Here is a 21,371-nt window from a genome sequence, read left to right on the forward strand (position 1 = left end):
ATTGGCATAGATGGGTCAGACCGAATGGTCTGTTTCTGTGCTCTACATCTCTATAACTCTATGGCTGTGATTTATAACAATTATTGGCAAATGTGGTGATGTACGTAAAGAATGGAGAGAGAGAAAAAAAATTGTAATTCCTCCGAGGTAGTTGACTCTTGCTTTGAAAATTTATCTCTGGAAATTGAGTCAATGTGTGTTTAATTCAATCTGCTCTGTGACTGTGGAAAGGAGGTTCTTCAGTCTGACTGCAATAACATACCTGCTGTTTGTTAGAAGGAACTGATCACACTTGGATTTGTATCGAGGACGTATTACACTGTCTTGGTCCTTCAAGTAATTGTCTGGAGGGAGACAGAAGAGACATCATCAGTAAATCAACATTTAGTCAATGGAATAATTTAATAATCATTTGGCTGTTCTTCCTTCAAGACAGCAATTCCAACAGGACCACAGGGCTGATTCTATTCTTGGCCTGAGCTGCTCTGTGGTGACTGTATCAAAACAATCTGTCCCAATTCGCTGAGAACCAGATACTAACCAACTCCTCTACAAATGGGATAATCTAATGCAAGTGCGTGTCTGGATATGAAAGTTTCCTTGTCTATCCAAAGCTGTCTGTTCCTGCTCAGTGAATGTGTGAAGACAATTATCAAGATGAACCTGTTAAATGCTGTTCTGTGAATATCTGAGTGTAATTATCAAACTGTAATTATCAATCCATATAATCTGTGCAAATATGCGAGTGAATACAGTTATCAATCTGTCCCCGTCACTCTCTGGTAAATATATTTACATTTTCTCACCACAGAGACAAATAGGGACAGACTGATAACTACACTCATACATTCATATAGCATAAACTGACAGGTGCAGATTGGTAACTGAACTCGTGTATCCACATAGAGGAAACTGCCAGGGGCTGGTTCATAAATACATTTCATACATTTTAAATAAATATGATCAGTCTCTATGTGTTTGTCTGATGCGGATATGTGAGCTTAGTTATCTATATATATCTGTCAGTTTCTGCCCTGCGAACATGTGTGTTTGCTTTACCAATCTGTCCCTAATAGTTTCTCCTGTGTCTCTGAGAATGTGGATATCAACCTGAATGTGTCAGTTGCAACTATGAGAACGTGAGTTTCGATATTAGTCTCTACCTGTCAGTTTCTGCTGTATGCATATTAAATGCAGTCATCAAGTTAAACCCATCAGTTTAATCTGTGAAAATGCAGATATTCATCTCTACCTGTTAAGCGATATTAGTATGTGAGTGCAATTATCAAACAGTCCCAGTCAGGCTTTGCTATTTGACACCAGAGTGTCATTGTCAATCTGTTCTTACGATATCAACATGATAGTATAGATAGTAATGGGTCCCTGTCAGTTTCTTACCTGTCAAAGTGAATACAGTTATTGAGCAGTACCCATCAGCTTCTGCTCTGTGAATGTGGATGTATTAATCAAACTGTAGCTGTCAGTTTCAGCGATGTGAATGTGGGACTACAGTTATCATTCTCTACCTGTCATTTTCCTCTTTGTCAAAGTGAGTGTAACTGTCAATCTGTATCTTTCAGACTCTGCTGTGTAAATACATAAATATAGTTGTCAATCTGTAGCTGTCAGTTTCTGCTTGGTGAATATGTTTCTGTAATTGTCAATCCTTCAGTTTCTACTATGTGAATGTGTGAGCTGAGTTTTCACCTGTCGCTATCAGTCTCTGCTTTGTGAATGTGAGAGTTTAATGAACAATCATTCCCTGTCAGGCTCTAATGTCAGTGTTTGAGTGTATTTATTCATCTTTTCCTGTCAGTTTGTGTGACTGTAGTTATCAGCCTGTACCTCTCAGCTTCTGCTATATGAATATGTGAGTGTAATTATCCATTTGATTTGATTTGATTTACTTTTTGTCACATGCACTGAGGTACAATGGAAAGCATTATTTTGTGTGCTTTACAGGCAGATAATATCATACAAAATGCATCAGGGTAATAGAACAGAATCTGCAATACAGTTTTAAAGCTGCAAAGAGAGAGAAGTTAACGTTAAAACTTGAGCCAGATTAGAGTGGTGTTGGAAAAGAACAGCAGGTCAGGCAGCATCTGAGGAGCAGGAAAATCTACATTTCGGCCAAAAGCCATTCATCAGGAATGTCCAAAAAGTCAATTTTCCTGCTCCTCGGATGCTGCCTGACCTGCTGTGCTTTTCCAGCACCACTGTAATCTGGATACTAATCTCCAGCATCTACAGTACCCACTTTCACCTTAAAATTCGAGCAGTCCATTCAAAAGTCTGATGACAGCAAAGAAGCTGTCTTGAGTTTGTTGGGTGATGTATTCAGACTTCTGTATTTTATGGTGATAGGTAGGAAAATATTAGTTTTTATACAGAAGATAAGCTGGGTGGAAGGGTGACGAGTAAAAGACAGATGGAGATAGAGTCCAAAGAAAGAGAAGAACAGTCAGTCAGACAGAGGAGTGGGGTGACATGGTGGCACAGTGTTTAGCACTACTGCCTCACAGAATCAGGGACCCGGGGTTCAATTCTCACCTCAGGCAATTGTCTGTGTGGAATTTGCACATTCTCCCTGTGTCTATGTGGGTTTCCTCCGGGCGCTCCGGTTTCCTCCCACAGTCCAAAAATGTGCAGATTAGGTGAATTGGCCATGCAACGTAGTGTTAAGTGAAAGGGCAAATGTAGGGAAATGGGCCTGGGTGGGTTGCTCTTCGGAGGGTCAGTGTGGACTTGTTGGGCCGAAGGGCCGCTTTCCACAATGCAAGTAATCTAATCTTACTGTTAGACTAAGTGGGTGGGTAGCCTATTAACAGGGCCTGTTAGTGGCTAACAATTGGTAGCGTATAATAGCAGACTAAATGTTAACGAGGCCGGATATGTGGGTGTTTAGGTAATGCATTGGGAGAGATCAAGCCCTGTAGTTATTGAACTCAATATTGAGTCCAGAAGGCTGTCGAGATCCCAAGCAGAAAATGAGATGCTGTTCTTCCAGCTTGCACTGAGCTTCACTGGAGCACTACAGCAAGCCTGAGACAGAGATCTTGGCCAGGGAACAGGGTGGTGTGTTGAAGTGGCAGGCAACTGGAAGCTCAGGGTCTTTTTGTCTGGACAGAATGTAGGTGCTCTGCACTGTGGACATCCAATCTACTCTCAGTTTCCTCAACATAGAGGAGACCACATTGTGTGCATTTTCCTTGCCACCATCAGTTCTGAGGAATGGTCACTAGACCTGAAACACTGCCAGACCTGTGAATTTTCCACTAATTTTTGTTTTGTTATCAATCTCTGCCTGTCAGTTTCTTCTCTGTGAATATGTGAGTGATGTTATCAAAGTGTAGTCAATTTATGTGATTTGAAATTGGGAGCATAATCAATCTCTTCCTGTCAGTTTCTGCTTTATGAATATGAGAAGGTAGTTATCAATCTTTCTCTGAAATTTACCAACCTGTCCCTGTCAGATTCTGCTCTGTGCAAATGAGAGTGCAGTTATTAATCTGTATCTATCAGCTTCTTGTTTATAAATGTGCAAATTCATTTATCATACTGTACCTGTCAGGTTTTGCTATGCGAATGTGTTAGTCTAGTTATCAACCTGTACCTGTCATGTGTGTGTGCGCGTGATTATTGTTCTCTCCCTTTTAGTTGCCACAATGTGAATATTGTGAGAGCAGATATCAATCAATGTCTGTCAGCTTTGGTTATGTCCATACGAGAGTTTAGGACTTGATGTATACATGTCAATTTCTGCTGTGTCCATGTGAGAATTTAGGAATTGATCTATACATGCCAGTTTCTTCTGTGTGACTGTGAGAGTGAAGTTCTCAATGAGTTCCAGTCATGTTCAACTCTTATATACCAAAGTTGCTCAATTCTCTGGCAGCGAATAATATTCTAAGAGTCTAATGACGTCCATGAATCTATTGTTGATTGCCAGAAAAACTCATCTGGTTCAGTAATGTCCTTGAATGAAGGAAACTGCCATCCTTCCCTTGTCTGTCCTGCATGTGACTCCAGACCCACATCAATGAGGCTGCATGGGTAGTTAGGGATGGGCAATAAATCCTGGCCGAGTCAGTGATGCTCCCATCCCATGAATGAATTAGAAAAAAAAAATGTGACTGAGATTCAATCTGATAATAGTGTTTAGGGTGTTGAGATTGGGCCTTAATCTCTTATGCATTTTGTGATTTATGACTCAATCACAGAATTGGTACAGCCATTCAGCCTGTTGTGTCTGCACTGGGACATTCTATTCTTTATCTGTTCTCCATACTAGTTTCCACTAATTGTTGGGATTCTAATCTTCATTCACTCACTGCCAGTGTCTCGGTGTAAATACCAATTTGAGATTAGTTCTGCAGTTAGTAACCTTTGAATACCTCGAGTGCCAGTTTTGTTCTGTGTGCAACAGTGACAAGTCGAGTATATGGATGCCATTCTCTATGTTCAGTTGTGTTTTTTCAGCAGGGTGTAGGATAAACCTGTTCAATATTTGATAAACCTGTGTGATTGAGGGATTAATGTTGGTTCAATACTTATGTTTGCCAAGAATCTAAATTTTATTGTATTCAATCTCAGCTTTCCTTTTACATTTTGTGCGTGCAGTAGTCTTTGGCAATTGCTGCTGGGCACTGCAATAATGTAACATCGAATATGAACTTCTTCTGAAGCGATTACTAATGTGGACAGTCAATTTATGACTGTCCATATCTGGAAGTAGTTGTGGGCCTAAATTGCATTTTTTTTCTCCCTTTTACCATTAACTGGCTGAGTGAGAGTGAATTTTCTGTTGTGCTGCCAATCTGTATCACTTTAAAGAGTGCTACTGGTCGAGATCACACCAACATTGTCTGTATGTCTCTGTGTGATTCCAGTTCTGATACACTTTATGAGGTGGTTTTAAGTCTTATCAGTGTTTCATACATTAAAAAAAAGTATGGAAATGCTTCTGCATTACTGAGGCACTCAACCAGAATGGAAGCATGCATAAAGTGTGTTTACATCAACACTCGGCTGAGAGTGAGAATGAGAGAGACAGAGACAGACACAGATGTGTATGTACATATGTGAATGAGCATTAAGTATTCTCTCTAGAAGCATCCTCTGTAGATAAGGCTAGACCAAGAAGTTAATTTGAAATTTACATTGTTTGATTATTGTCTTTGTACAGGACAACTGTTTATCAAAAGAAGAATTTTGTCCTGCTCAATTACTCAAATGTCCAACATTGCTTCTATATCTGTGCTCAAATATACACTTCATATATATATATTTGTTATAACCATGTAACACCATCATTGGTTTGTTCTAATTGATTGTAACTTTTAAAAAATGCTAAATCTACATATTAATTTAATGCAGCTCATAAATGTATATTTATTATAAGCATACAGTCTAACCTGCTTCTAATCTTATGAATGGTAATTGGCTTTGAATAATGGAATTTACTGTCACTGAGGTGGTAAGCACTGAGAAAAGGGTGAAATAATATAGATTTATATATTGTCAGTTGTGTTTAACTCTTGGATTGAATGTGTACTTCTGGAAATGGAGCTCAATATGTGTCTGACTCAATCCACTATGACTGTGGAAAGGACCTTCTCCTCTCTGACAGTGGGAACATACCTGCTGGGTGAGAAGCAGCCAGTCACTCTCGGATTGATCCATCAAATATTTGCCTGGAGAAAGACAAAAGAGAGAGCTCCTGTACATCACTAGCAGCTGAGTAGGAAGACATCGAATTATCAATGCAATATTCAGGTCATGATCATTATAATTCTTTGTTTTGGAACAGGGCAAGATGAACAGTGCAGATCCTGGTTCCACTCGAGCCCTGAGCTCCCTCCAGTCTTTTTCTGTTTCCCAAATTTGAAAACATTTCACTTTGATAAAATAAACTCACCAACTTATGGACATCTCCACAAATGGAATGATTACACAGTTCAGTGTCCAGCTCCCAATACATTAACTGTTGAAAAACAAATACTGGGCACGATTTCACATACCTGGAGACGTTTATCCTGTGCCTGCTATATTTATCCTACACAGGATTATCACATTTGTTTCTACTGTCCTTTATTTCAATGTCTATTCGCAATAAACAGCGTGAAACAGAAGCCAAACAATGAATTTCCATCCGTGTTTAGGGGATTGCAAACCGCAAGAATGTTCCACAGCAGCTTCCTCCCCGTGTTTAGGGGATTGCAAACCGCAAGAATGTTCCACAGCAGCTTCCTCCCGCTCTGTCTCCCTCAGCAGGCCCACACACAGCCCGAGAAAGGCCTCTCTCTTCCCCCCAGCCCGCTCACTCCAAGTTCCGGGACCAGTTCCTGCTCCGCTCGGCCTCTTACAAACAGCCCCCGGTTCTCCCTGAACTCACCCCGAATCAATCCCGGTCTCGGAGCCCCCTCTGTGTCCCATCCCGATGTGCTGCTGGAAGGAGCCTGCTGTTCCCTCGCTTCCCTGGGCGCTGATCTCTCCATTGCGGTCTGTTTCAAACAAACCTCCTGCACTCACTGAGTAAATGCTCCTCAATGGCAGCGCTGGGGGAGGGTCAGTAACAATCAGCATTGGCGGAGGCGAACGTGCGATGAGGCTTTGCGCATGCGATGTTTTCCAAAAAATTCCCAGAAACAAACATTAATTGGTCATTTCCCGAATTCCCTTTTCTCCCAGTTTGACCAAATGAACTGGGGCTGTGGGGGAAAGGGCAGAGAAGGTTTTAAGCTGGGAATTGCTCCTTTATGAAGTTCCAATGGAGTTCATTCCCGGGTCATGTTAATAACTCCTCCCTCCGGCTCTCTCACAATCTGGTCAGGGGGCGGAGAAGCTGGCGGCCACTGGGCCCATCCCCGGTGCTCCCCCATTCGATAACATCACGTCTGATCATATGTTCACTGTGGTATTTAATCCTGCTGACCCCTCATCCACAAATATTAACTCCTTGCCCAAAGTAACATACAGAGAAATGGAATAAGTGGACCATTCTTACGAAGGAGAAAATAACTGATGGAGAGAGTCTTGTACCACAGTGTCAGAGCTTATTTCTGGGTCAGGACGCCCATGCAAAAGTCAGACCGGGTGTGCAACAACATCTCTGGGACTCGATTTAGTTTGTCGTGGATGACAGATTTTAGTGTCAGGTATGCTGCAGACAGAAACGTTGTGATATATTGTATGCCACAACGAGAGACCCCAGCTGTTTTTGTTTATTCACGACTGGAACGTGGATGTCGCTGGCTGAGCCTAGCATTTATTCTCCATCCCTTTGAGAAGGCGGTGTTGAGCCACCTTCTGGAACAGCTGTTGTCCATGTGCTGCCCACAATGCCATGAACACGGAGTTCCAGGGTCTTGATCCCGTGACAGTTAAAGAAAGCGGTTTTATTTCCAAGTCAGAGCTGGAAATGTGTTGCTGGAAAAGCGCAGCAGGTCAGGCAGCATCCCGGGAACAGGAGAATCGACGTTTCGGGCATAAGCCCTTCTTCAGGAATCTCCTCAAAGATTATTTCCAAGTCAGCATGGTGAGTGCTTTCAAGGGGAACTTGTCCGACTTCAAGGCGGTGTTCCCTGACATCAGCTGCCTTTGTCATTTTAGATGGAAATAGTGGCGATTTCGAAGGTCCTCCTATTACAAATTACAAAACTTGCATCTCTTTGTCAGCGGCACAGACAGACGTCTCTCTGATCGATAGCGTGAAATCAGAATAGTGTGTTGACTCCCTGGTGTCAGGATCAAGGATATCTCGGAGACAGTGCAGGATATTCACAAAGGGGCGTACACATTGGAATTAGCTACAGAAGAAGGGAAAGGGATGAGATTCCGAAGGAAGAATAAGGAAGAGAGGCAAGAATTTAGAAAGGAGGTCCTCTCCGGTAGTAATATCTGGATTACTCCCGCTGCTACAAGCGACTGAGGGTACGAATAGGATGATAGAGCAGAGCAATGCCCAACTCAGGAGCTGGTGCGGGGGAGAGGTGTTCACATTTTTGGATCATTGGAATCTCTTCTGGAGAAGATGTGACTTGGAGAAAAAGGATGGAATACACCTGAATTGGAAGGGATCTACTATATTGGCAGGGACATTTCCTTGAGCTACTGGGGAAGGGTTAAACTAGTAAGGTGTGGGTGTGGGGTGAGGTCAGTGGGAACGGGGAGATAGTGAACAAAGATATCAATCTCATGTCGGTAAGTCAAACACCCAGGGCAGATAGGAACATAGCAGAGAATGAAATTGGATTGATAACTTAAACTGCATTTATTTCAATGCAAGAGGCTGAACAGGGAAGGAGGATGATCTCAGGACATGGTTAGGAAAATGGGATTGGAATTGGGATATCATAGCAATTACAGAGACATGGTTTGGGGATGACACAACTGACAGCTTAATGTTCCAGGAATCACATGTTATAGGAAGGATGGGGGGAGGGCTCAGCAAGAGAAAATGGGGAGTGACATGTTTGGTAAGAGATAAGATCACACCTTTATTGAGGGAGGATATTCCTGGGCTTAGATCCATGGATATTATTTGGGTGGAAATGAGAAATAAGAAAGGGTTTGATAACCTTATTGGGATTGGACTGTAGTCACCCAAACAGTCAGCAGGAAATTGAGAAACAAATTTGTCAGGAGATCTTAAATCTGCAGGAATAATGGTGTGGTTATGGTGAGGGATTTTAACATTCCAAACAGATTATGGCTGCCATATTATTAATGGTTTAGACAGAAAGGAATTTCTGAAGTGTGTACAAGAAAAGCTTCTGATTCAGTATGTGAATGTATCTTCTAGACAAGGTGCAAATCTTGACCTACTCTTGTGATATAACGATGTGTCAGTGGGAGAGCACTTTGGGGCCAACGACCATAATTTATTAGTTTTAAAACACTGATGGAAAATGATAGACCAGATCTAAAAGTTAAATTTCTAGTTTGGAGGAAGGCCCATTTTGAGAGTATTGTGCAAAAACTTTCAAAAGTTGACTGAGGGCAGAGGTTCACAGGCAAAGTGATAGCTAAAAAATTGAAAACCTTAAAAAATGAGAAAATTAGGATACAGAGACAATATGTTCCTGTTTGGGTGAAAAGCATGACTAGTAGGTGTCAGAAGTGCTGCATGAGAAAAGAAATTGAGGTTTTGGTCCAAATAAGAAGGAAGCATATGTTAGTTAAATACAGCAGAGGTTGAGTGAATCCTTCGAAGAGTATACAGGCAGTAGGGATATACTTAAGAAGGAAATGAGGAGGACAAAAAAGGGACATAACATAGCTTTGGCAAATAGTGTTAAGGAGAATTCAAATAGATTTTATAAATACCTGAAGGTCAAAAGGGTAACCAGGGAAAGAAGAGGGCCCAGCAAAGATTAGCAAGGCAGCCTATGTGTGGAAGAAAAGGAAAAGTGGGAGATACTAAGCGAGTGCTTACTGAGGAGAAGGAAATGGAAGATATAGAACGTGGGGAAACAAATAGTGACATCTTAAAAAATGTCCATAATACAGAGGAAGTGCTGCTGGATGATTTCAAACAGAAAAGGTGAATAAGGCAAGAGCAACCGATCAGGTGGACCTGGAACATGATGATAAGCTAGGGAAGTGATTGTTTGGCCCCTTGCTGAGAGATTTGTATCATCCATAGTCACAGGTGAAGTGCAAAAAGACTGGAGGCTGGCTAACCTTGTTACCCTGGTTACCCTTTGACCTTCACGTATTTATAAAATCTATTTGAATTCTCCTTAACACTATTTGCCAAAGCTATGTTATGTCCCTTTTTTGCCCTCCTCATGTCCTTCTTAAGAATATCCCAACTGCCTTTATACTCTTCAAAGGATTCACTCAACCTTTCCTGTATTTAACTAACATATGCTTCCTTATTTGGACCAAAACCTCAATTTCTTTTCTCATGCAGCACTTCCTACATCTACCAGTCATGCCTTTCACCCAAACAAGAACATACTGTCTCTGTACCCTCATTTTTGAAAGTTTTCCATTTTCCACTATTTAAGAAAGGTGGTAAGGAAAAGCCAGGGAACTATTGAACAGTGAGCATAACATCAACAGTAGGCAAGCAGTTGAGGGGATTGTGACAGACAGGATTACATCTTTTTGAAAGGCCAGGATTGATGAGGGGTAGTCAACATGGCTTTCTGCGCGGGAAGTCATTTATCACTAACTCGACTGAGTTTTTTTTTAAATTGGTAAGGAAGAGGACTGATGAGGGCAAAGTGGTGGATGTGATCTATAAGGCCTTCAGTAAGGCGTTAGACAAAGTTCCCCGTGGGAAATTGGTTAGCAAGATTGGATCACATGGAATACAGGGAGAACTAGCCAGAGGGTGGTGGTGGAGGGATGCTTTTCAGACTGGAGGCCTGTGATAAGTGATGTGCTATAAGGATCACTGCTGAGTCCACTGCTTTTCATCATTTATATAAATGATTTTAGTTAAAAAATGACCAGGACACCAGGTTATATTCCAACAGATTTATTTAGAAGTACAAACTTTCAAAGTGCTGCTCCTCCATCAGGTGTCTGTATTTAGAAGGCTTATACTTCCAAATAAACCTGTTGGACTATAACCTGGTGGAGTATCATTTTTAACTTTGTACACCCCAGTCCAGCACCGGCACCTCCACATTATTATGATGATTTGGATGTGAGGTTGCAGGTATTGATAGTAAGCTTGCAGATTACACAAAAATTGTAGGTGTACTAAACAGCAAAGAAGCCTACCTCAGAATACAGCAGGATCTCGATCAGATGGGCCACTGGACCCAGGAGTGGCATATTGAGTTCAATTTAAATCAAAATGAGGTGCTGCAATTTGGAAAGGCAAATCAGGGCAGGACTTACACACTTTAATATTAAGGTCCTGTGGAGTGTTGCTGAACAAAGAGACCTTTGAATGCAAGTTCATTATTCCTTGGAAGTGGAGTTAGCAAAGAAGGCATTTGATATGTTTTCCTTTAGTGGTTAGAGCTTTGAGTATGTGACTTAGAAGAACATGTTATGGGTGTACAGAACATTGGTAATGCCACTTTTGGAATATTATGTGCAATTCTGGTCTCTCTCCTATAAAAAGAATGTTGTGAAACTTGAAATGACTATTTAAGATAGTTTTTGGTGCAAAGGAAAGGCCTACAATTTGGGAAGAAATATAGCGAGACGGGAAGGCTGCAAACAGATCCAGATTCAGCAAATGACTGCAAAAAGGGATTTAACTAACAAAGAACAAATGAAGAAAAGAGTAATATTGTGGAAACCATTTAAAAAACTGCTAAAACACTAATAAATGTGTAAAGAGAGAAATTAACATAAGTAGGTTGGCAAAGAGTACCACATGCCACTTACAACATTAAAGAGGGGAGTTCAAAATGGGGAACGAAAAGGTCTCAAAAATCGCTAACATATTTGTTCTCTGTTCACAAATGTTCACACAACTAACACAGTGATGATATTGGTGAGTTTAGTGAGAGGGAAGAACTGAACCAAATCAATTTTATTTGGGAAATGATGTTGGGACAATGGATTGGATTGAAGGTTGGGAAACACCAGATCTCGATCACCTATGTCCCAGAGTATTTAATGTAGTGGGCTCAGTAATACTGGATGCAATGATGGCCATGTTCCAAGATTCTATAAGCTCTGCGATATTTACACAGATTGGAGGCTAGCTAGTGTAAGCAATCCAATCGAAAAGGGAGGTAGATATAAAATTGTGAACTATAGACCAGTCAGCCTCAGGGAAAAAAAAATCGAAATGAAAGCTTCAATTGCGAAGCATTTGACAAAACAGTATTCAGGATCTGCTAGAATCAGCATGAACATGAAGGGCCTGTTCCAGTGCACACTGTTCTGTCTTCTGAGCTTGGCAAACCGACTGGCCATCTTTGAGGATGTAAACAATAGAGCTGATGAGAGTGTAACAGCTACTGAGGAGAAAAACTACAACTAACTCCCTGGACACCGCAGCAAAGGCAAAAAGGAGGAGACATTCTATCCTTCCACACTTACATTTGATGATATTTCTGGCGTGTGACTGTGTGAATGTGAATACTGTGTCAGAGAGGCTGTTCGAAAAGGGCGGACGGTTAGTCGAACGTAATTGTGCTTGTGTGACCGCGAATATTATATTTCTGGGTCTCTCTTCTGAAAATCAAAAACATTTTCAATTCAACTTATTCCCCGGCTCCCCCATTAGACCACAAAGATAGAATTTAAGACAAATGTATTTCAAGATTTCAGTCTAAAAGTACCGACAATGTCAGCGCTCAGTTCAAAAAGCTCGATCTGTGCGGCAGCAAAATGAGTTTAACTCGACAGCGGAGCCCTCTATTCGAGTGAAAACTTTTCAGTCGCAAACTTTACCGTGTCAGGGTCAGGAGGGATCGAGCCTGGCTCTCTGGAGATGCGGAATTTCAGAGGAATCGGAGAGTTTAGGCCGTTAGAGAAACACAGAGAGGTAGCAGGAACAGGGGAGCTGACGGCAGGTTGTTCCTGCACCGTCTGGTCGCTGCGTTGAAGTTGCTCAGTGCCGTCCCCAGCAGCTTCATTGCTGACCCAGTTTAGACTGTCCCAGAGAGAGATTCAGCGCAGAGTCCTCGATATGAGCAACAGTGCAGCCACCGAAACGGCTCCTCCAGCCGCCGCTCCCACCAAAGTCAAAGCTCCCAAGAAAAAGGCGACGGCTCCCAGGAAAACAGCAGTCGATCACCAGTTGGGCGAGCTGATTCTGAAGGTTGTCGGGGATAGCAAGGATCGCAAAGGGACGTCACTGTCCGCTGTAAAGAAGGCGCTGGAGAGAAGCGGGATCGATGTGGGAAAGCGAAAGGCACAGATCAAGATGAGTATCAGGAGGTGCCTGGCGAACGGCTCCCTTGTTCTGGTCAAAGGCCAAGGCGTCTCCGGCTCCTTCAAACTCCCTAAGAATCCTTCCTGAAGAAGGGCTTATGCCCGAAACGTCGATTCTCCTGTTCCTTGGATGCTGCCTGACCTGCTGCGCTTTTCCAGCAACACATTTTCACCCCTAAGAATCCAGTCAAGGCAAAAGCGGGAAAGAAGGCGGGAACATCAGCGGCTGCCAAGAAACCGGCCATGAAGATATCACCGGCCAAGAAGGCGACAGCGAAGAAGTCTCAGGCCAAGAAAGCGACAGTCAAGAAATCCCCAGCCAAGAAAGCGACAACCAAGAAGTCCCCAGCCAAGAAAGCGAGAGGCAAGAAGACGGCACCGCCAAAGAAAGCGGTGAGCAAAGCAGCGCCAAAGAAACGGACTCCCATGAAGAAGGTGAAAAAGACCAAGGGCCCTAAAGCCCCCAAACCCCTCAGCAAACCGGCTAAAAGCAAGGCCAAGCCCAAAGCAAAAGTGACCAAGACAGCAGCAAAGAAATGAACCCGTCAGTGTAATATGTAACCGTCTGAACCCAAAGGCTCTTATCAGAGCCACCCACATCTCTCAGGAAAGAGCTGAGCCCGGATCCAATGTTCCCCGTCCCGGTACCGAGCGCAAACCTACCTTAGGTATTATTTGATCTGAATAACTCAAATACACACTCGTGCCATGGTTTACGAGAGCGGAGACCGGTGAATGGCAAATGTATCACAAAGGGAAGGTTTATTGATCTCCATCTGGTTATTTCGCTTCGCGACTTTTAACTCCACCGAGTCACGAATGTGACACATTGTGGTATTTTTATTTCATTGACCCGTTCAGGAATGTTACTTTGTTCAGTTTTGATTCTGAGACCCTGCGGATGTTTTCATGGTGTGTTCCTTCCATCTGCCGGTTACAGACAGTTCAGGCAGCAATTCCACATTGCCTTCGGGGCTAATTACAATCTGGGGGTAATAAAAAATCCCAGGGGCTGTGGTTAGCACTGCCGCCATACAGCGCCAGGGACGTCTGTGTGGAGTTTGCTCATTATCCCCGTGTCTGCATGGGTTTCCTCTGGGTGCTCCGGTTTCCTCCCACAGTCCAAAGATGAGCACGTTAGGTGAATTGGCTGTGCTAAATTGCCCATAGTGTGAGGTGGATTAGTCAGGGGTAAATGTAGGGGAATTGGTCTGGGTGGGGTTGCTCTTCGGAGGGTCGGTGTGGACTTGTTGGGCCGAAGGGCCTGTCTCCACGCTGTAGGAAATTTAATCATAAAGTGAGGTTCTGTACTTTTATTCGTGTTCACTGAATTAGCTTTTAAGATGTTTAAATTGGCGGGGTTGTTTCGATTGATTCACGGCGGGTAAACGTTCGGTTGTTCAGTTTGCCTGGGCTGGAACCCTCCAACCACAAGGGATGAATGCAGATTTCTCTAGCTTTCTCTTTTCCCCTCCCCCCACCTTATCCCAGTCCCAACCTTTGGACTCAGCACTGCCTTCTTGACCTGCAGTCTTCTTCCCGACCTCTCCGGCCCCACCTCCTCTCCATAACCTCCTTCCGCCTATCGCATTCCCAACGCCCCTCCCCCAAGTCCCTCCTCCCTACCTTTTATCTTATCCTGCTTGGTACACTGTCCTCATTCCTGAAAAAGGGTTTATACCCGAAACGTCGATTCTCCTGCTCCTTGGATGCAGCGTGACCTGCTGCGCTTTCCCAGCAACACATTTTTCACCTCCGGGCTGTTTTAAACCCCACCTTTCCTCCTGCCTGATTGACAGATCAGGCAATAATCCCGCCTCCTGTCCGCGCTGACTGCTAACTAGGTTTTATGAGTTACTATAAAATATTAAATTTTATCTTAGTTGCAGACGGATGGCGTTTTGCATTTTAAGGTTACTTTAATCTCAAGGTTTGAGAGGGTGAATTCAGCGGGCAATTTGAAATTGACCAACTGTCATTGCCAGTGAACCAATCAGACTCCAACAATTCTTTTCCTGCCTTTTCTGTCCCTTCCGGAGCTGCTTCTCTGTGGGTTGAGGGACAGGGCTGTATCCAATTCCAGCTCCCTTAAACAGGGAGCACCGCAGCACCCTCAGCATTGACAGCTGCAGCCTGTGTGTGTGTTACAGAGAGTTGTAGAGAATGGCCAGAACCGGTCCGGCCACGGATAAGAGTGAAGAAATCTCATCGCTACAGGCCCGGCACGGTGGCTCTGCGGGAGATCCGCCGCTACCAGAAATCCACCGAGCTGCTAATCCGCAAACTGCCCTTCCAGCGCCTGGTGCGAGAGATCGCTCAGGACTTCAAGACCGACCTGCGCAATTATACTTGTCAGAAAATTTTCTCTGCAAACACAGGAGGCCAGCGAGGCTTACGTGGTGGGACTGTTTGAGGACACCAACCTGTGTGCCATCCACGCCAAGCGGGTCACCATCATGCCCAAAGACATCCAGCTGGCCCGCCGGATCCGCGGGGAGCGCGCCTAAACGGAGCCTGGCCGGCCCTGCACATTCACCCCGAGAGTGAGAGAGAGAAAAACACAACGGCTCTTTTCAGAGCCATTAAACCACCCAGAAAGAGCGGGAAGAGATCGCAGACGTTGGAACATGGCTTTGAATAATATTAAGGGGGGCGTGACGTCAGTAATACATTTCAGGGCAGTTGGTTGAAGACAGAGATCGCACAAGCAGCAGTGCCTAGAATATACGCTGCTGTGAATGTTATGTAATTTTCACATGCTTCATTATAGTAGTGCAGTATTAATTCCGGATTAAATCCTCTCTCTCCTCACTGTCTCCCTTGCTGTTCCCACTCGTTACAGCCAGTATGATCATTGCCGAGGAAGCTGGCGGGAAAACATTGCGCCAAATCAACTATTTTCTTTCAAATTTGAAAATCCTGCTGAAATGTAGATCAGAGAAGGGAGCTTTACGGAAAACAATGCATTCGTATTTAGTCATTAATTTGCAATTTTTCTTTCGGGTAATGAAGCTATTTGAAGGATTCGAGATTGCCTTCGGAGGGAATCCTCAGCCCTGTGAGGATTTCATGACCGTGCTTCGGCGTGAACGCATTAATAAGGAACGCCGCCGTTAGGTATTATTTTAATACCGTGCTCCCTTATAGCAAAAGCTCCACATTAACAATTCCAGTCCGGCGACTGTTCTGGTTTGATCTCGGTTCGTTTTGAAAGCTTCTAATCGACAGCAGAAAGCCCCATTTACACTATTCTGCAACAGAACCCGCGCGGAGTTTTGGAAATAAAAAAAAACGTGTAATGCACCTACCCGTGGGTCTGTAAGAAAGGGAGCACTTCTTTTGTTTCCCAGTGGTGACACTCAGGGATCACACCCCAAACGGGGCTTGTCGCTCCCGGAATAATCAAATATTAGAGAGGGACTTGAGCAAATAGCACCAGAAATTAAAAAAAAAGATTCACTGGTGTTCAATATGCTCCCGAGAGGCAAGGAGAAGAGAGGGCACATTCTCTACTCTTGATGCCAGCGCCAAATCATCAACACCTTTCCTTCCAATTTGAAAAGCCCGCCATTTCACATATAACGAAGTATGTTTTACATAGAAAAATTATGTATAAAAAAAAAGAACCTTGTTCAGAGGGGAATTCATCAATACTTGTTAATTAGATTATAAATACATACTTCAGACAATCTCTCTCGCTCATCCATTTGCCTAACTGCACCTATCTCTTTCTACTTTTTTCTCTTTTCTGGACCTGAAGGACTGGCAGAAACAAAACCATGCGCCAAGAACTGCAATCTGCAATTAATCTCTTCATTTCACATATCGAAAACACTCCAATATGTTGATTAAACATTACAGAACGTTCTTCCGGCTGAGCTCATTAATCGTCTTTCGACAATATTTTAATGTCGCCCAGCCTTTTTGCACTAGTTCTGACATCAGCAAAAGCTCCACATTTGCCATCCCAGTCCTGCAGCTGCTCTGGTTTGATTTCCGTTCATTTTGATAATCTCTCACCGACAGCAGAAAGCCTCATTTACTGGAATCGGAGAAAACAACGCCAGAGACCCAGGTTCGAGTCTACTCGGCATAGAACTAAAGGACCACCAATCGTAAGATGTATCTGCTCCTAGTACTCAAAGACGGAGACACGTTTCTTTTTGGTTTGCCTGGGGAGATATTCACCGTTCATATCCCACCGTGAATGGTCGCTCCGGAACTGACATTTGAAGTGCTCATCCAAATACTTTTTAAAAAGGTTAAGGTTTCTGGCTTCCACTACCTTCGCATGCAGTGTCTTCCAGATTTCCACCACTTGCTGAGTGAAAAGATTTTTCTGAAATTCCCTCAATATCTTTACATCTAACCCTTCACTATAGCGAGAATCCTTACCCTCACCATATCATTACCTAAGCACCACTTGTGATTGCTCGTTCAAACAAGGGAAACAGCTTCTCTCTATTCACCCTGTCCCACACGACTCATAAATCGCTTATACTTCAATCATGTGTTCCACCGCAGTCATCTCTGCTCTAGAGAAGACATTTCTTTTTTTGGAAGTAATATTTGTGCTTTAATCCCAATCCCCAATATTGCGCTGGATTTATCACCGCTGCTGTCACAGTTTAATGTGAATAATTTATTCCTGCATCCTTAGGCGCATGCGCGATGCTACTCTTCCTCCAAAACAGAAATGTTCCTGAGTAGAAGAGCGCATGCGTGAGGCCCTCCCCCCAGCGCTGCCATTGAGGAGCATTTACTCAGTGAGTGCAAGAGGTTTGTTTGAAACAGACCGCAATGGAGAGATCAGCGCCCAGGGAAGCGAGGGAACAGCAGGCTCCTTCCAGCAGCACATCGGGATGGGAGCCTGGGACACAGAGGGGGCTCCGAGACCGGGATTGATTCGGGGTGAGTTCAGGGAGAACCGGGGGCTGTTTGTAAGAGGCCGAGTGGAGCAGGTACTGGTCCCGGAACTTGGAGTGAGGGGGAGGGGACAGAGAGGTCTTTCTCGGGCTGTGTGGGGGTCTGCTGAGGGAGACAGCGGGAAGAAGTATACATTCAAGCCAAGAGTCGAACACAACTGATGCAATATATTTTTTGATTTCTCCCTCTACTCAATGCACAACAGCTCAGTTCCAATAAATGCCATGATGCTTAGTCAATTATCATTTGCAGCATCAGAAGAGGGATAGATTGTATCCTCTTATGAAATAAACATTCAGGAACTGTATTAACTCCACATGTAATGAAGGCAATTTTAAAGGCGAACAAACAGATCATTCTGTTACATTGTTACAGCAAGGATTTCTGAAGATATAGAAGGAAACTTTGGCATTATCAGTACCTGAGAAGGACAAAACTAATGTTTTGATAAATAGAAGTCTTATGTGAAAGGCACAACTGAACAGTGTAAATTCCAAATGAACCTGTGAGCCATAGCCTGACCTACACACAATCACCATCTCCAACCCATCCTCTTATGGGTGCTTGCATACATATGCACATACACCATTCTCTCACAGACAGCTACTGACTGATTTATAATTGTTGCAAACTTGTATGCCATCCTGAAATACTCATTCCAATATCAAAAAGTAATGAAAATCTATATACACCGCAACTAACGGAAAATATTTCAAACTGATTTCTACTCTCAGATCTCAAGTCAAAAGAAATTTACAGCACAGATTAAGTCTCTTCAAATTATTAAGTCTAACTGATCAAAGACAGTCTATAACAACATAACAGTTGACTGAGCTAACAATTCTAAGCATTCCATTTTCATAAAACTATCATGGCAGCAGAAAAGCTGTCATCTCCATCTGTATCGTAACCTCATTCTCCATTTCGTAGTTATTTTATTATTCTGTCCAGCAACAAAGTTTTTTAAAAATTATTCTATATGTATTTCAAAATTTGTTTTGATTTTCTATGAAGAGCCCTGCATTCCTGTTGACCCTCCCTTCATTATAGTACAAAAAAAAGCAAGGAATCATGATATAGTTTTCTGAAGGAGTCATTGGAATCAGATCATTACTATTTAAAGCCTTGCAGAATGAAAGAGAAAGCCAAAATTGGTTGGTTTGTCAAGTTGCTCATTTTTTTTTCCAACATGAGTTGATATTTAAACTCCTACCTACCATAGAGCAACACAAGAGTCTGCTAACAGCTTGCACCAGATCCTGTCCACATTGGTAAATAAAATAGAATTGGCCAATTCTCTTTCCTGTACAAGCAACACTGTGGTCAGTCAACTGCAATGCAGTTGAAGTGTTCACTTAGTTGCAAATGGGTTCGGTTAATACTGATCATTAATTCATTGGTTAAAACATGTCACCATGCAAAAATCGATAGCATTCTGAAAACCAGACCTTGATATCCCCATTGTTCCCGTTAGACTCTGCACTACAGGAATTACAAAAGTCCATTGCTTTTCTCCCCTGGATTCTGAAGAAAAGCACAGATGCTTTTCTGCTGCAATGTGTTGCATGTTCAGTCGTCCATGGATCCTAAGGCACGAAAGCTAAAGAACATTGGCTGTGGACATTATTGAACTACATGTGCAGTGCCAGAGATTAACAGAAATACAAACACATCCACTTTCACAGACAGGAGCTATCCAGTGGCAATGGATAGTACCTCTTTCATGTCAAGTAGCAGAAGTTTGAACACTGAAGTACAGTAGCAGTTACTAAAAGTTATATGTTGCAATTTGGATGACACTGAAGCACTGTCAAACACAATAACCAAGAATAAGGAGCACATTGATATCTAGTATCAGAGAGTGAATGGTGCTGATGAACACACACTTTCTCCACATTCACATTCTGGTTGAGGGCCTGAGTAATGCAGAAGCATTTCCATACTTTTTTATATATGAAACACTGATTTATAAGGCATTAAGGAGAAAGTGAGGACTGCAGATGCTGGAGATCAGAGCTGAAATGTGTTGCTGGAAAAGCGCAGGTCAGGCTGCATCCAAGGAACAGGAGAATCGACGTTTCGGGCATGAGCCCTTCTTCAGGAATGAGGAAAGTTTGCCAAGTGGGCTTAGATAAAAGGTAGGGAGGAGGGACTTGGGGGAGGGGCATTGGAAATGCGATAGATGGAAGGAGGTTAAGGTGAGGGTGATAGGCCGGAGTGGGGGTGGGGGCAGAGAGGTCAGGAAGAAGATTGCAGGTTAGGAAGGTGGTGCTGAGTTCGAGGTTTGGGATTGACACAAGGTGGGGGGAGGGGAAATGAGGAAACTGGAGAAGTCAGTTCATCCCTTGTGGTAGGAGGGTTCCTAGGCGGAAGATGAGCTGCACTTCCTCCAGCCATCATGTTGCTATGGTCTGGAGTCGAAGGACCTGCATGTCTTTGGTGGAGTGGGAGGGGGAGTTGAAGTGTTGAGCCACAGGGTGGTTGGGTCGGTTGATCCAGGTGTCCCAGAGGTGTTCTCTGAAACGTTCCGCAAGTAGACGGCCTGTCTCCCCAATATAGAGAAGGCCACATCGGATGCAGCAAATGATGTGTGTGGAGGTGCAGTTGAATTTGTGGCGGATATGGAAGGATCCCTTGGGGCCTTGGAAGGAAGTAAGGGGGGAGGTGTGGGTGCAATTCTTGCATTTCTTGAGGTTGCAGGGGAAGGTGCCGGGAGTGGAGGTTGGGTTGGTGGGGGCTGTGGACCTGACGAGGGAGTCACGGAGGGAGTGGTCTTTTCGGAACGCTGATAGGGGAGGGAAATATATATGCCTGGTGGTGGGGTCCGTTTGGAGGTGGCAGAAATGACGACAGATGCTACGATGTATATGGAGGTTGATGGGGTGGTCGGTGAGGACCAGTGGGGTTCTGTCCTGGTGGTGATTGGAGGAGCGGGAAGTGGAGAAGATGTGGTGGAGAGCATCGCTGATCACGTCTGGCGGGAAATTGTGGTCTTTGAAGAAGGAGGCCATCTGGGTTGTACGGTATTGGAACTGGTCCTCCTGGGAGCAGATGCGGCGGAGACGAAGGAATTGGGAATATGGGATGGCGTTTTTACAGGGGGCAGGGTGGGAGGAGGTGTAGTCTAGGTAGCTGTTGGAGTTGGTCGGTTTATAGTAAGTGTCCGTGTTGATTCGGTCGCCCGAGATAGAAATGGAGAGGTCTAGGAAGGGGAGGGAGGAGTCTGAGACGGTCCAGGTAAATTTGAGGTCGGGGTGGAAGGTGTTGGTAAAGTGGATGAACTGTTCATCCTCCTCGTGGGAGCACGAGGCAGCGCCGATACAGTCATCGATGTAGTAGAGGAAAAGGTGGGGGGTGGTGCCAGTGTAGCTGCGGAAGATGGACTGTCCCACATATCCTATGAAGAGGCAGGTCATAGCTGGGGCCCATGCGGGTGCCCACGGCTACTCCTTTGGTTTGGAGGAAGTGGCAAGATTGGAAAGAGAAGTTGTTCAGAGTGAGGACCAGTTCAGTCAGTCGGAGGGTGTCAGTGGAAGGGTACTGGTTGGTACGGCGGGAAAGGAAGAAGCGGAAGGCTTTGAGTCCTT

At 43.8% G+C, this 21,371-nt stretch overlaps 2 protein-coding genes and 1 pseudogene across 2 annotated transcripts in view; 2 read left to right on the forward strand and 1 right to left on the reverse strand.

The window, feature by feature from the left end:
• LOC122544529 (histone H1.11L-like) overlaps positions 1-21,371 on the reverse strand; it is a 49,164-nt gene that overhangs the window by 13,157 nt on the left and 14,636 nt on the right. Inside the window, exon 3 of the mRNA XM_043683842.1 lies at positions 263-344. The gene's annotated coding sequence lies outside the window, so the exon portion shown is untranslated. The remainder of the gene's footprint in view (positions 1-262; positions 345-21,371) is intronic.
• LOC122544488 (histone H1.5-like) lies at positions 12,614-13,428 on the forward strand. Its single transcript, XM_043683727.1, has 2 exons — positions 12,614-12,936; positions 13,080-13,428. Exons 1-2 carry the CDS (start codon positions 12,614-12,616, stop codon positions 13,396-13,398), a joined length of 642 nt encoding a protein of 213 aa, XP_043539662.1. The 3' UTR covers positions 13,399-13,428.
• On the forward strand, positions 13,594-15,447 carry LOC122544489 (annotated as a pseudogene).

The sequence above is a fragment of the Chiloscyllium plagiosum genome, chromosome 50 (assembly GCF_004010195.1).
Source record: "Chiloscyllium plagiosum isolate BGI_BamShark_2017 chromosome 50, ASM401019v2, whole genome shotgun sequence".
Lineage (NCBI taxonomy): Eukaryota > Metazoa > Chordata > Chondrichthyes > Orectolobiformes > Hemiscylliidae > Chiloscyllium > Chiloscyllium plagiosum.

Excerpts from the sequence above, each read along its gene's own strand:
- LOC122544488 (XM_043683727.1), top strand. The coding sequence starts at position 12,614 with ATGAGCAACAGTGCAGCCACCGAAACGGCTCCTCCAGCCGCCGCTCCC. Across the intron at positions 12,937-13,079 it reads TCCTTCAAACTCCCTAAGAA|AGCGGCTGCCAAGAAACCGG; the intron begins TCCTTCCTGAAG and ends GGCGGGAACATC.